The 13,972-nt window shown below is 46.0% G+C and overlaps 1 protein-coding gene across 3 annotated transcripts in view; it reads right to left on the reverse strand.

Moving 5' to 3' along the window:
- DGKG (diacylglycerol kinase gamma) overlaps positions 1-13,972 on the reverse strand; it is a 210,478-nt gene that overhangs the window by 81,105 nt on the left and 115,401 nt on the right. For all 3 annotated transcript variants that reach the window (XM_061166770.1, XM_061166768.1, XM_061166771.1), the window contains 2 exons: positions 12,723-12,883; positions 5,379-5,443 (listed from right to left, as the gene is read on the reverse strand). In XM_061166770.1, coding sequence (XP_061022753.1) covers positions 5,379-5,443; positions 12,723-12,883 — 226 coding nt within the window. The remainder of the gene's footprint in view (positions 1-5,378; positions 5,444-12,722; positions 12,884-13,972) is intronic.

Here is a 13,972-nt window from a genome sequence, read left to right on the forward strand (position 1 = left end):
AAGAGTGAAAAAACTCCACAGCTAGACTTCCCTTTCTGGATACTCACTGATGGTGACATTGGAATTAGGTACTTATTCCAATTAGGAACCCCCAACCTGTTCCATACAAACAAAACGCTTCACAGAGAATTAATTCAGAAACTTCATGGTGTACAGGTTCTTGGACACCTGGAAGACACTGCTGACATCTTTGGCTCATCTGCTATTACTAACTACTGCCCGTTTGAGGGACTGATAATCCTTCCTCCTCCTCCCCTAATTGGAACCCTGTTTCCTCCACTCTTTTACCTTTATTGGTAACCCCCATTCTGTGAGCCCTGGCAAATGTGTCTTTGTATTTTGATCTACTCTCTCCTTGTTGTTGATAGAGGAGCCTTGTAGGCTACAGTCCATGGGGTTGCAAAGAGTTGGACACGACTGAGTGACTAACACATCTTCTTGCCAGGGCCAGCTCATGAATATGAGTTCTGTATAGTCACATGGGGCCTCACACTGAGAAGGGCTTTGCGCTTGGTTTAACTCTGCTGTCACTGCCTTGAAATTCTTAATGATTTTTGAAAAAGGGCCCCACACTTCCACTTTGCATTGGGCCACACAATCATGTAGTCAGTCCTACTCCTTGCTGTGGCCACTGACAGTGGGTGAAGAGTCCTACCACACAAGGTAAGCACGGTGGGATAACTGCAGTTCTCCTTCGGAACCCAGCGGGCCTTTCCCCCATAGAGATCATTCATAAAGGCGGATCAAGCTGATAATAGCTCTGCCTTCATTAGCCTCAATTTCTTCATCTCTAAAATGTAGCAGCAGCACTTGCCCTTGCATGCCATTGGGAGCACTGGGTGGGATCATGTATAAAGTACCCATCAGAATGTTTGACATACAACTGGTATTTGCTAGATGCAACCCATGGAAGGTAACAGGTGCAGGAAACAGAGATTAAACTCTGGAGTCAGAGTTTAATCAAATCTTATCATCTCCACTGCTTAAACAAGATGTATGATATTGGTCAGGCAACTTAGCTTCTCCCAGCCTCAGTTCCATTATCTGCAAAATGGGAATGTTAGTGTTTACCCTGAAGGGCAGTTTTGGGATTCAAATATTCTAATGAATTTAAAATATCTATTTTACCACCTGGCATGTAGCAGGAGCTCGAACTATAACAGTTCTTAGTTTGGTTCCCTTTTAACAGCATTTCTGTACTCTACACAATTCATTTACAAGTGATGCTGGAATACAACCATTAACAAGTGTTTTATTAAATACAACTTCCTATACACTCTATGACTTATAACATATAGCCTCCCTGTATGTGAAAATCATTTTGTAAAAAAATATTTGAGGCCTGTATTTCCTTCTTTGCTAGACTATGAATTCCTTGAAGGCAGGAACCAAGTCTTATTTACCCTTTTATCCTAGAATACCTTCTAACACATATAATCCCAAGAGAATTAAATCTCTCTTTTGTTGTTCATGCCAAAAATGAGATGATAAATTTCATAACATTCCTAAGTCAGCAATTAATAATCAGACTGTTAATGATTAGGAAGTAGCACATGTGCATGCTAAGTCGTTTCAGTAGTATCTGACTCTGCAGCCCTATGCACTAGAGACCGCCAGGCTCCTCTGTTCATGGGATTCTCCAGGCAAGAATACTAGAGTAGGTTGCCATGCCCTTCTCCAGAGGATCTTTCTGACCCAGGGATCAAACCCACATCTCTTACATCTCCTATGCCAGCAGGCAGGTTCTTTACCACTAGCGCCACCTGGGAAGCCCTAGGAAGTAGGAGCTCCAAATAGCCACATCTTTGCCATTAAAGGCCTTCTAATCCTTGTCCAGGGCTTCCCTGGTGGCTCAGAAGTTAAAGCATCTGCCTGCAATGCGGGAGACCTGGGTTTGATCCCTGGGTGGGGAAGATCCCCTGGAGAGGGAAATGGCAACCCACTCCAGTATTCTTGCCTGGAGAATCCCATGGATGGAGGAGCCTTGTGGGCTACAGTCCACGGGGTCTCAAAGAGTCGGACACAACTGAGCGACTTCACTCACTTAATCCTTGTCCATCACATCTGGCTCATCACCCAGCATCCTCTGGTCTGGTTCTTGCTTCATTAGCAAAGCAATTCCACAGGGAACATAACTTAGTTTTATGTAACCAACCACCTTCCCTGGCAACAACCTGTGTCCAGAGGCCACTGGGAAAAGAATTTCCTGAAATCCCAATAGTTGAGTCATAATTTGATACCTCTTAGGACTCAAAGAGGGCTCAGAACTGTGACTTTAACCATTGGAGGGTTATGGATCTCTTCAAGAACCTTCTGATAGCTAATGGACATTCTCTCCAGAAAAATAAATTCGATATCTTACATACAGTTTCAAGGTTCCTGCAGAACTCCTGCAGTCCTTGTACCTAGGTTAGTAATTCTTGTTAAAATAGCCCAGAAAACTGAAGAGCAATGCAAAAGATTCAGTTTTCCTGATAAATTCTAGCCCTGACTAGTCACATTCCCTTGTTCAAAACAGAACAGAACAAAACAGTTACAACTCCCTAGATTTAACCTCAGGGTTATCCCTGAGGGCCTAGTCCTAGGTATTAACAGTAAGGGCATCCAGCCAAGCAGTGACTACTCTTTGGAAAACCTAAGTTCAGCTGAGTAAAACGAAGCTGTGTTTGATAATATCGTTTACATTTCCAAATCCCGGGTATCAAGCTTTCTTCCTATCCCTTGTGGCCCTTCCTAAATTTAGCAGTTGGTGTAATGGGGTAACCATGGCAACAACCACCTGCCTATTTAAAACCATTTCCAAAGCTAAATAAGGAAGCCTAGAATAAATGGCTGCTCGCCTGCCTCTCCGTGGACAAATTGGGCATTCCTGGGAATTTTCAATAGGAGCAAGCAGGCAGAGTAGAAACAGCATGGACTCAAGTTTTTAACAGGAAGTGTTCTGAGACCTTGTGAAACAGGGTCTACCTCGGAGCCACTATGTTTGCACTTATTAGAAGGCCCCGGAGAAGGCGATGGCAACCCACTCCAGTACTCTTGCCTGGAAAATCCCATTGACGGAGGAGCCTGGTAGGCTGCAGTCCATGGGGTCGCCAGGAGTCTGACACGACTGAGCGACTTCACTTTCACTTTTCACATTCACACATTGGAGAAGGAAATGGAAACCCACTCCAGTGTTCTTGCCTGGAGAATCCCAGGGACGGGGGGAGCCTGGTGGGCTGCCGTCTATGGGATCGCACAGAGTCGGACATGACTGAAGCGACTTAGCAGCAGCAGCAGCAGCCGTGACTGTCCTCCTAAATGATCGCACTACCCTTAACCTCAACTGGGTGAAGGGTGAGGTGCATACCTCACTGCAAAGGACAGTCTTGCTGATAGAAACTGGGAGGTGGGGAGGAAAAATATTCATTCAGATCAGTGAGATTGTTCATACGCTGCACTGAAATGCACAGCTACAACTTTTTCCTGGCAGAGGAATCTTTCTAACTCTACCTAATCACGTGGATAACTGATGATTGCTCTTTTTATGTCATATGTTCACCTGTCTATTGATTTTTGGAGTATGGACAAATTCTTCCCGCCTTCTGCTTCCTTGCTGTCTACAGAGGTTTTGCTTCTTTTCATGAAAGGAGACCACCCAAAAGATCACGCTGAAGAGCTTGCTTTTCCCCAGGCAGGCTGTTTCCCACCGCTCATATGGATCTTTTTGTACATTTGGCTCCTTCTCCCTGGGTTGCCCTTCTTTTTTCTGTCAACCTGAAAAGCAATACTTAACTTGTTTTGTGTCTTGGCCCAGGCATCTCTCCAGTTGGAAGACCCTCCACATCAAATTCCATGCCCCTGCTTTGTGAATTCATATCACCTAACACAAATCACTACGCACATCTGCTTTCTAGTCCGCCTCCATCCCTGGACTGTGAGCCCCCTACACATGTCTATCCAAAACACCTATACAACAGTGCCTGGTGCTGTGTTAAAAAGATATATTCACTGAACGAATGAACAGAACCCTCATGGATTTCACAAACATTTGGCATCTTAAGAAACTTGTGTGCATGAGTATGCATAATGGTATCTGTGTAAAAAGGGGACCTTAAAAGTCTGGAATGGCTGGAAGAGGAGTATTTTTTAAAAAGTGATTTTTGTGTGTGTGTATATATATTAGAGGGAAAAAGATCACAAGAAAAGCATCAATTGATTTGTAAGTTTGTGACTATTGTAGGAATAGGAGTTGAGAATATACATATTAATAGTATTTTGTGAGTTGACTTGGTGTGTGTGAGAGAGAAAATACATTCTAATAAGCTTAGCTCAGCTACTATTAGATCCCACAGATCACTCTTCCTGAAGTCGAAGTGGCTTCATTACGTTCAGTTTCTGATCCCTAAAAAGATTTCCGTAATCTTGGTTAACCTTCCAGGCACGGGGTCAGGGGAGAGAAGAGGAATGAAAATGAGGGAGCTCTGAGGAAGTGCATGGCTTTAAATGAAGGTGTGTGGGTAACACTGGACTTCTGCTTGGTGGGCTAAATAAAGTTCCTTAGACTCAATCTGGGCCCAAATCAATACCCACTCTCCTCCCCACCTGCTCGAGGGTGGGGTGGGATCCAGTGGTCACCCTGATAAAGTCCAACCATAAGAAAACAGAAAGGATGCAAATTAACCACCAAGAAGAGAAAAAGAAGGGAAAAAGGTAATTGAACCATCCTAGGGGTAGTTCTATGGACCCGCCCGCAGAATGGTTTGACTCTGCAAATGTTCTGGTTTCCTTTGTTCTATTCCATTTTTGGACCAAGTTTCCGGCCTTTACAAGGTGCACAGGCTGAGGCTGGACTACGGTGGGCTCCCCGCCTTAGCAGGGCCGCTCTCTGCTGCCCTCTGCCGGCAGGGGAGGGGGAAGCGCCGCCAACTCGGCCCCTCAGCCACGGCCAGAGCTGCCACCAGCTCCCCTTTGTGAGGAAGGGAAGCCAGGCCTCTGCCCTCTCCCTGTCCCTCCCCCGGGGAATCGAGGGGCTCGGGATGGGGGCGTTGTAGGTTTTGAGAAAGCAACTGTGCCCCAGGAGGGGGAAATCCAAGTTAGCCAAGCTCAGACCCCCACTCCCCAAGGCAGACGCACCACACCCTCCCTCCTGGCCCCAGGCCCTCCCAATTGCACCATCTCCTTCTGGCAGGGCTGCCAGACCGTGGCGGGTTTCTGACATTGTTTTCTTCTTGGAAATGGAAAAGCCAATGGCAACGTGGGAGGAAAGCCCTGGGCCGGGGAGCTGAGAACATTTTGGAGAGCGCAGGTGGAGGCCTGCGACCTGCGGTCTCGTGGGTGGGGCAGGCAGGCAGGCAGTGCAGTCCCGGCTACTGGCTACGCCCGCAGGACCCTCTTACCTGCTGTTGAATTTTTCAGGGTGTTTCTCTCTCATCACGTGGAACCTGTGTGCAATGGAAGCATCCTGAAAGGGAAAGGGACAGAAAGCAGATTCCTGGTTAGTGGTCCTGACCCTGTGCAATGTGGAAGAAAGGGAAGGGACACACATTTTCACTGAACTTCCCAGATGTCAGGGGGAGGCCAGGGAGGTCCCCACGCAGAGGCTGGACACCAGGTCCAAGGTTAGGGGCGAGGGCCCTCATGCTGTTAGAACTGATGCTAGATGACTCCTCCTAATGTTCACTCTCTACCCTTTCTAGTTCAGGGTGAGTTAAGGGGATGATGCTGCTCTTTGGGGGAAAGGCTTGCCCTTTGGGGAGAGGGAGTGTGTCTGAGTCTGTGAGCAGTGAGAATGCAGAAGCCCATATGGGGCTGAATGTGTTTGGAAATGCCTCACCCTATTCACTCTTTAAAGAAATACTTTGTATTCTGGAATATTTTAAGACTCCTATGTAGTTGCAAAAATAGTACAGAGAGTGCCTGTGGCCCTTTCACCCATCTCCCCCCAATGATAACATCTTATGTAACTATAGTACATGGTGGAAACCAGAAAACTGATGTTGCTAGAGGCTTTTATATATTAACTCTTAGTCATCCATATCAGTAGACAGAATTGGTAGCATTGGATAACAGGCTTAGCAGATAATTAAAAATATATTTAGACTTCTGGCTTTTGCCTCTTGATCACTCCATGGAAACGACTCTCCCCAAGGTCAGTAAGAGTCTCATTACCACATTCTATGGATACTTTGCTATCCTACTATTAGCACATTCCTTTGCTCTACTTCAGCCACCTGCTCCTCAGTTAGGATGGCTCTCATGTCACCATGCTTCTGGGCTCTTCATGCTCAGAGCAGAAGAACCTCTCAGCCTTGAATCCATTCTGCAGCCTACATTCCCTGCCATGGGCTATATCCAGGTCTCTTAGTTGTTACTAGCATGTAGCTGCTGCTGTCTCTACAATGTATCGCTGGAGAACCAACCCTGAACTTCAGACCTAAAACTGAACTCATCTTTCCTCCTCAGATTTGGTCCTCTGCCCTTGTTACTGGTCTCCTTTTCCAGCAGAAGAATGTGTAAAAGCCCCTTCAGCGCTCAGGCCTCCTGCCAGCATGTCGGCTGCAGGTGGTGGGTTTTAGAAATAAACAGGCTAATTGAGCTGGGGCGGGAGGGTGGGGGTGGGGGTGGTGATAGAACAAGGAAGCTGATTCAGATTTGTGCAGGGAAGAGACACAGAAACTCATTTACTGGAATGTGTAACTAAAAGAAAACTCGAATTCCATACAGTGAGTTTTTAGCTATATCAATTTCATTTCTTGATATGGAAATTCTAAAATTTCTGGAAAAAAATGTTAAACATCGGGAGGTATAGTTCAATGAAGCAACTTTTTTTTTTTTTGAGCATGTGCTGTGAGTGGTGAGTAAAATACGGGCTAAGGGTGGGGACAGAAAATCCAGAAGCAAGATAGGGGCCAAAGGGGAGCTTTCGTAATATTTTTACTTGGCAGAAGAGTAAACCCAGCGAGCAGCCCCCTATTGAAAGGCAGACGGGGCAAGTCAAGGATATGGGTTTATTTTCTGGTTGGCTAACACTCTTTGCTGAAACAATGTCTTGGGAATTTAATATTTAAACTCCAGTTACTGATTTGTTATTTGTTTAAGATACATCAGGAGTTGAAGTTGAAGCACCCCTGTGGACAATGGGAGGAGAGGGGGAACAACCGAGGAGGGTGGTGGGGGGGCTGGTCTCTGTCCCCTTGGCAGAGCCAGCCTGCGCGGCTTCTCCAGGCAGGAGCGTTTCCTGCCCTCAGAGTGCGCCCACCTCCCTCCTAAGCAAGTTTTGTGAGCTTGCTGAATAAGATTCATGTGACATCTGTCAAATGCTTCTCTAGAATTCAAGAAACATTCCGTCTACTTGTGTTCCTTTGAAGCACTGATTTTCTTCTGTCAGGGGGGAAAAAAACCAGAAGAAGAAAAAGAAAGAAAAGAAAAAAGCAATCACATGTTGCCTGGAAGGATTTGTACTTCACATACCCCACCCCAATGCTGCTGTGACTGGCTCCTGGCTTTTTAATTCCCTAGGATATGTGCATAGGTCCCTGCCCTCTGTGTGATTCCCATTATCCTTGTTTTTTTCTTTTTTTTCTTTTTCATAACTAGGTTTTGCAAAGGCTCTTTTTACAAAGACCAGGCTATACAATATTACTAGTTAAGCATGTGGTTCTGAATCTGACAGTGTAACCCCGTGATAAATACACAAAGTGGTAAGAGGGAGTTGAGCAGGTCCACTGTTCAGGTTTGGAAAGGCAATGCTGGTAAAGTCTCTAACCGTGTTTCTCTGCCTGGGGATTAAGAAGAGAGGCAAGATTCATCTGCATCCTCTGCTGGGCTTCTCTGTGCCAGCCATTAAGCTAGCTATACTTAGATTCAGAGGTGAGTTCACTTAAATTTTAGAAACCAGTACTATAGTGGTTCCAAACCTTTCCTGTAATACTTGCAGCAAAATGAGTCTTCTATTTGGAAGGTGGGGGTGGAGGTGGGAATTGCACATCCATGGATATGCTGCACACTCATTTCTGATGGCCTCACTCTCTGGGGCCCTTTCTATGAAGTGTGGGGTAAAAAGGAGATAAAAAGCAGTATGGACACGTGTCTACTCTTTCCTTAAGTAAAACTCCCAAGTGCAGAGTTGGATGAAAGATTTTTGTGCCCCTTCCACATATAAGTGGTAATCATTTGGACTCTGAGCTATTTGGATGTCTAGGCCAGTCCTGTCCAATAGAAATAAATTAAAAGAATTTTAGTAACCATGTTAAAAAGGTGAAAAGGAACAAATTGAGTTAATTTTAATATTAATAATATATTTCAATGAATATTATCACTACAATATTAGTTAATATAAAAATTGAGATATTGAAAATACTTTCATACGACATTTTTGAAATTTGGTGTGCATTTTACATCTCTCAACTTAGAGTAGCTCCATGTCAAGTATACAATAGCCACAGGTGGCTAATGGCTACCATATTGGACAATGTAGGTCTAAGTCACTTTGGCAACTTATGGAGATTAAAAAAAAACAGAAAGGAGACAATAAGACAGGTTATTTGGTATTTGGATTGTTCTGAAGAATTATCGCTGATTGGGGAATGACAAAGAGTGAAGACCTCTCAGTTAGTCCATTGTTCCTGTAACTTCTTGACTCTCATAGGTGACAGATAAGAACCTGCGGCTGAAGGAATTGAAAAGTCTGCAGGGAAATGATGACTTTCTGATAAATTCCCTAGTGGGTTTGCCATTGTGGAAACTTAGCTGGTGAAGTCTAGTAAGTACAGAATGTGAGGTGAAAAATGGTGCGTGAGTTAGTGTGATGGCTGTGGCCCGTCCTTGGCCTCTGGGTTCCCCTCGCATCAGAAATAGATTTCATTGACTCAAGGGATTAGCTGTTCACCCATCCTGTTAAGGCTCGGTGAAAGCAGAGCCTTTGCGGTGTTCAGAATTACACATGCCCCAGGAATGATTTTTCAGTTCCAAACTTCCTGTCATTGATACCTGGCCATCCTGACATGTCTGCAAATCCAAAAATAAAGAGCAGTGATGAAGAGGCCAGAGAAGTCAGAGGAAGTAGTGTCCTGAATGCCTGGGTTGAAAAATCTCCTGCCAATGGATATTATCAGATGGAGGGAGTGAGAAGGTCAAGGATCTCAGCTCCTCACTGGCGGGGAACTGGGGAGTCTGTGGCGGATGGGAATGCAGAGGCAACGAGGCCCCGTCCCTCTCAACATAGGCCAGGAGACTCTGCCCTCACCATCCCTCCACCTATGAAGTGGGTTCTGTTGGTACCAACGGGAGTGTGTGCACTCATCAGAGTGAATTCCCTACCACGGAGGGACAGCTCAGCGGGGGTCACTGTCACCACCCTTATAAATGCAGCAGACATTTGATATCAGTAAGATATTCCAGGTCCTTCAAAAGAGGCGAAGACTTTGCAGCGCTCTCTTTGCCAAAGGAGTCTGACTCTAATCGTCTTAAGGAAGTAAAGCTGGGGGGTTGGTTTACATACTGTTTCTCCTCTTACAGAGTTTGGGAAGTCAAATAGGGAGCAAGAGCTTCTGCAAATGTCAGCCCCAGATTCTCTTAGGGTTACATGTTGGCTACTTGTTTTCTCAAGAATTTCCCTTTCCAGCTTTTAAAGAGTGAGCACACAAACCCTGCAAGCATTTTATTGAGAGAAGGCTAAGGTTACACCAGTGAGAGAAAAACAATCCTGCTTCTTCACTGATTTGCAATAAAATATTAAACATGCACAAGCTAAAGGTATATGAAAAAAAAACCACGAGGAAGATTTTGTGAAGTTCTTCTTAACTTGAAAGATGAGCGGATTGGATTACTGTAGGTCAGCCCGGGGTAGATAAATATCTTGACCGCTGACGGAAATGGAGAATCTATTCCTCTGCTTTTTCTTGGGGGGCAGTTAGTTTGTATTTGTCCTTTTTTCCCCTCCCTCCTGTCCATTCCCCCACTCACTTCCTTCTTATTTGTAAGAATATATTAAAACCACGCTCAGTCTTGCCGCGTGGGATTAGGGCTTGGTTATCTAGCTGAGGGAAGGTTGTCTCTTCTTTTTTGGCATGATTGTCCATTTGGTCAGCAGTACTGAGTGTCATTGCATATGGCGCTTTGTAGAGATGGACAGGGAGGCCTTGGGAGTACTGTTGTTTCTGGCAGCCAGAGCTGGGTGCGAGAAGAGAAGACTTGGGGTTGAGGACTCTGAAGGCAGCCAAGGGCGTAACCTGCCCTCTAGAAGCTCCCAGGCAGGTCACCCGGTCCTGCAGCTTGGCTCTCACTTCTGGCCTATGGCTTACAGGTGCTGGTTTCCCCTCCTTTCTGCCTTTCCTCTCCTTTATCTACTTCAGATCTGGTTTCTGTTCCTGTGAACAACCACTTCCTCTGACCATCCTTCTCTGCTCTAATGGGTTGTCTTCACTCACTGAGGACTTGATTGGGACTGTCTGCATCAGAATTATCTCAGGGGCTTATTAAAGGTGCACATTTCCAGACTTGCCCAGACCAGCTGAATCAGAATATGAATCAGGATCTGTCATGTGGGTGGAATCTGCATTTCTGACCAAGGGTATAGGTAGGGTATGGGTGAGCCCATCACACAGTAAATTTTGAGGATGCCTCTCTAATGCTGCTGCATTTGGCAAGGTGGGCTATGGACACTAGGGATTCCCGGCTCCATCAATCACCAGCTTGGGCGGGTCACTATTTTTCTAAGCTATAGTTCCTTCTTGCAAAATGCAAAAGGGCAAAGGCTATACCCTCCAAAAGGGACACTGTGCCTGGTGTGCAGTAGGTACTCAATACATGTCAGCAAGACATTTTCTGGTTACTGCAGGAAAAAGGACACGTGTTTCGGTCATACTGTAATGGAGGGAAGCTGCATGCTCCAGAATTCCCCTGGCCTCCAACACCAAACCTGTCAGCCAAGTCTCATTTGCAGGAGCTGAAGGCTACATGTCCCCCTCGCATGAAGTGGAGCCTGAGCAGGTGGCTCCAAAGGAGGAGCTTTTGAGTCAAAAAGAGGATGGAGGGGTCTCCTCTGCCTACGACACAGGAGGATGAGCTGGTAGGTCCTAGGCAAAAGTATCTCCCCCCACTAAGGAGGGTGCAGGGGAGCTGAGGAGATCAACCAGATCAGGGCAGCAGAGACCCCGAATATATTTCTCGCCAGCACCTCTATCCTTTCAGAGCCCATTCATGGGTCAAGCAATGCCTCTCTCTTTTGTTTTAGTTAACAGAAAAAGAGTTGGGGACTGGGAGTCAGAGAGTGAAAGCAAATCCCTTAATCTGATCCTCTATTTCCTCACTCACCAAATGGAGAGAATACTGCCCTCCAGTGTAATCATAAGAACCAAGAAAATACCTGTAAATATGGTAAATTTTAAATCCCATAAATGTAAGGGATTATTATTCTTCCTTTTTGCTTCCATGGCTCTGCTTTTAGTTTCTTTATTAAGAAAACAAAAAACCCTTTCCTTAACCCTGTTCTTCCCTCAAACTACCTATCATTTCTCCTTTTCTCTCCTTTTTTAAAAACCACCAGCATTTGCAAAAGAGGCAGAGGTGATGATTGAGAGGGTCACACAGTCTTGGTCTGGAGGGATTCATGTGCATATGAAACTGGGCAGCATAGTTTCCAAGACAGCAGAGAGAAGGACCTGGTTTCAGAGTGAGGCACAGTGTGTGTGCCCTAGTTCCAGCACTTCTATGTTCCGGGTCCTTAAGTCTCCTCTGTAACATGCAGATGATGGGGATGATAATACCTGCAGGATTGCTGTGAGGACTAGAATCAAGTCTAACACAGTGGAGAACACGCAGTTGGTGCTCAATAAATGCTAATGTCTACATTTCACCTTCCTCCCAATCCCCAGATCTATTTATGGAAAAGACTGACACCTTTTCCCCTCAGTCATGTCTCCAACAATTTGGTCCAACCTATGCACTTGGACCAGAAGCTGAGTTCAGCAAAACTAACTTAGCTGTGCTATATGTGATGGGAGCTGGGGAAGAAAAAGGAGTGTGCTGCTGTCCTTATACTGTGTGTGTGTTTGTATGAACATGTGTATGTACATGTATATGTATGTGTTTATGTGTACGTGTGTGTGTGTTGCTGGAGGGCTGAGTGAGGCACATGGTAACAAACCCTTTAGTCTAAGGCAGAGGTGACCACAGAGGACTGTGGGAGCTTAGGGGGAACACAGCTCAGCCTAAGGAGTCAGCGAGGAGGAGATGCCCCAGAGGCTTAGATGCACTTGGAGTGTGGGGAGTGGGGTTGGGAAGAGGAGAAAAGACAGGAGAAAGAGAATTCTGAGAACTAATCCAGGGAGCCAGCTTGAGACCACAACGTCTTCCCTGGAGCATCAGCATTTCCATCTCTGGAAGCTCACCAGAGAATCTCCTCCTGACCTCATCCTTGGTTATTTTTTGGTGTTGCTTTTCCTTAACTATTTCAAATTATCCAAAGAGTAATAGGTCTTTTGAAAAATGTGCTGTTATTTTCTTGTGTTAGGTAAAATGATAGGGGCAGGAACTTGCTGCATAAACAAGGACAGGACTGGGTGCAGTAAGGATGTCCACACCCAGGCTGGATGCGAGGATGCCTGGACCCAAGTTGAGGCAGGGGGAAGCTGGGACAAGTAAAGAGTAGGGACCCAGAGTGGACAGTGAAAGATTATAAACCTTCCTGCCCACCTGGACACTTCTCTCCCATGCAGAAAAGCCATTCCTGGCCAACTCACCACGCCAATGGAGAAATAGTTGTTCATGATGTTGTATGGGACCTGGTCTCCATTCTCCACCTCCTCTCTGGGGATGACTTCCAGATGCCAGCGGTCCAGCATCACCAAGGGGCTCTGCTCGATGTCCTTCAGGATTTTTGTCAGGCTGCCCCCTTCATAACCTGTGGAGTGCAGCACTGCATTTGCCCCCAGAGCAGAAAGGCTTGGTTGCTGCTCATGCAGCTATCAGGGTGGGGCACCCCCAGTAGGTACAGGCCAGAGTCACTTAGGTTTCCCGGGCCACAGAGAAGGAGAGGACAATCTGGAGTAATTAGAAAGAAGCCAGGGCGATCTGGAAGCCAGAGTGGCAGGGGCAGGGCCGGGTGCTGGCCAAAGATGGGTAGGCCTGTGTAGCTGAAGTGAGGCCTGGGGAATCAGTGCGCGGATGGCTGGGAAGCTGCACGTAGGAGAACTAAGGATCTGTTCCAGGACTGTGTCATGATGCAGATGGACAATGCCATAGGCAGAATTTTAGGATAGTCCCCACATTTCTTGCCCCTGAGGGATATATACCCAGCAACCCCCAGGACCTGTAGATAAGATGGGCTAGTCAGTTGTGACTTGGTATATTATATGGCACAGCTGATTTCAAGGAGGCAAAATTATCCTAAGTGGATCTGACTTAATCAGGTGAGTCTTTAGAAAGACTGGGCTTTTCCTTAAGAAATAGGTCTGAAGCTTGAGAGGGATTGGGACTGAGGGAAAGTCTCTTTTGCCAGCTTTGAAGATGGAGGGATGAATCACGCAAGGAATGAGGAAGGCCTCTAGGATATGAGAGTGATCCCAGCTGACCACCAGCAAAGAGACAGAGACCTCAGATCTACAAAGAATGGAATTCAGCCAACAACCTGAAAGAGTTTCAGAAGGAAATTCTTCCCCTAGAGTCTTCAGAGAGGAGCACAGCCTGTTCAGTGCCCTGATTCTATCCGGTGAGGCCTAGTCACATTGTTCTAGGATTTTTTTTTTTCTTAAAGCATTTATATGGGTGCACTGGGTCTTAATTGCAGTACGTGGGATCTTGTTTCCTGACCAGGGATTGATACCAAGCCCTCCACATTGGGAGTGCAGAGTCTTAGCCACTGGACCACCAGGGAAGTTGCTGTTCTGGGATCTCTGACCTACAGCAGCTGATACAAGGATGTTTTAAGCCTCTATGTTTATAATCATTAGTTGTTGCATAGTTTGTGGTTGTTTAGTGGCTAAGTCATGTC

Source organism: Dama dama, chromosome 19, assembly GCF_033118175.1.
Source record: "Dama dama isolate Ldn47 chromosome 19, ASM3311817v1, whole genome shotgun sequence".
Lineage (NCBI taxonomy): Eukaryota > Metazoa > Chordata > Mammalia > Artiodactyla > Cervidae > Dama > Dama dama.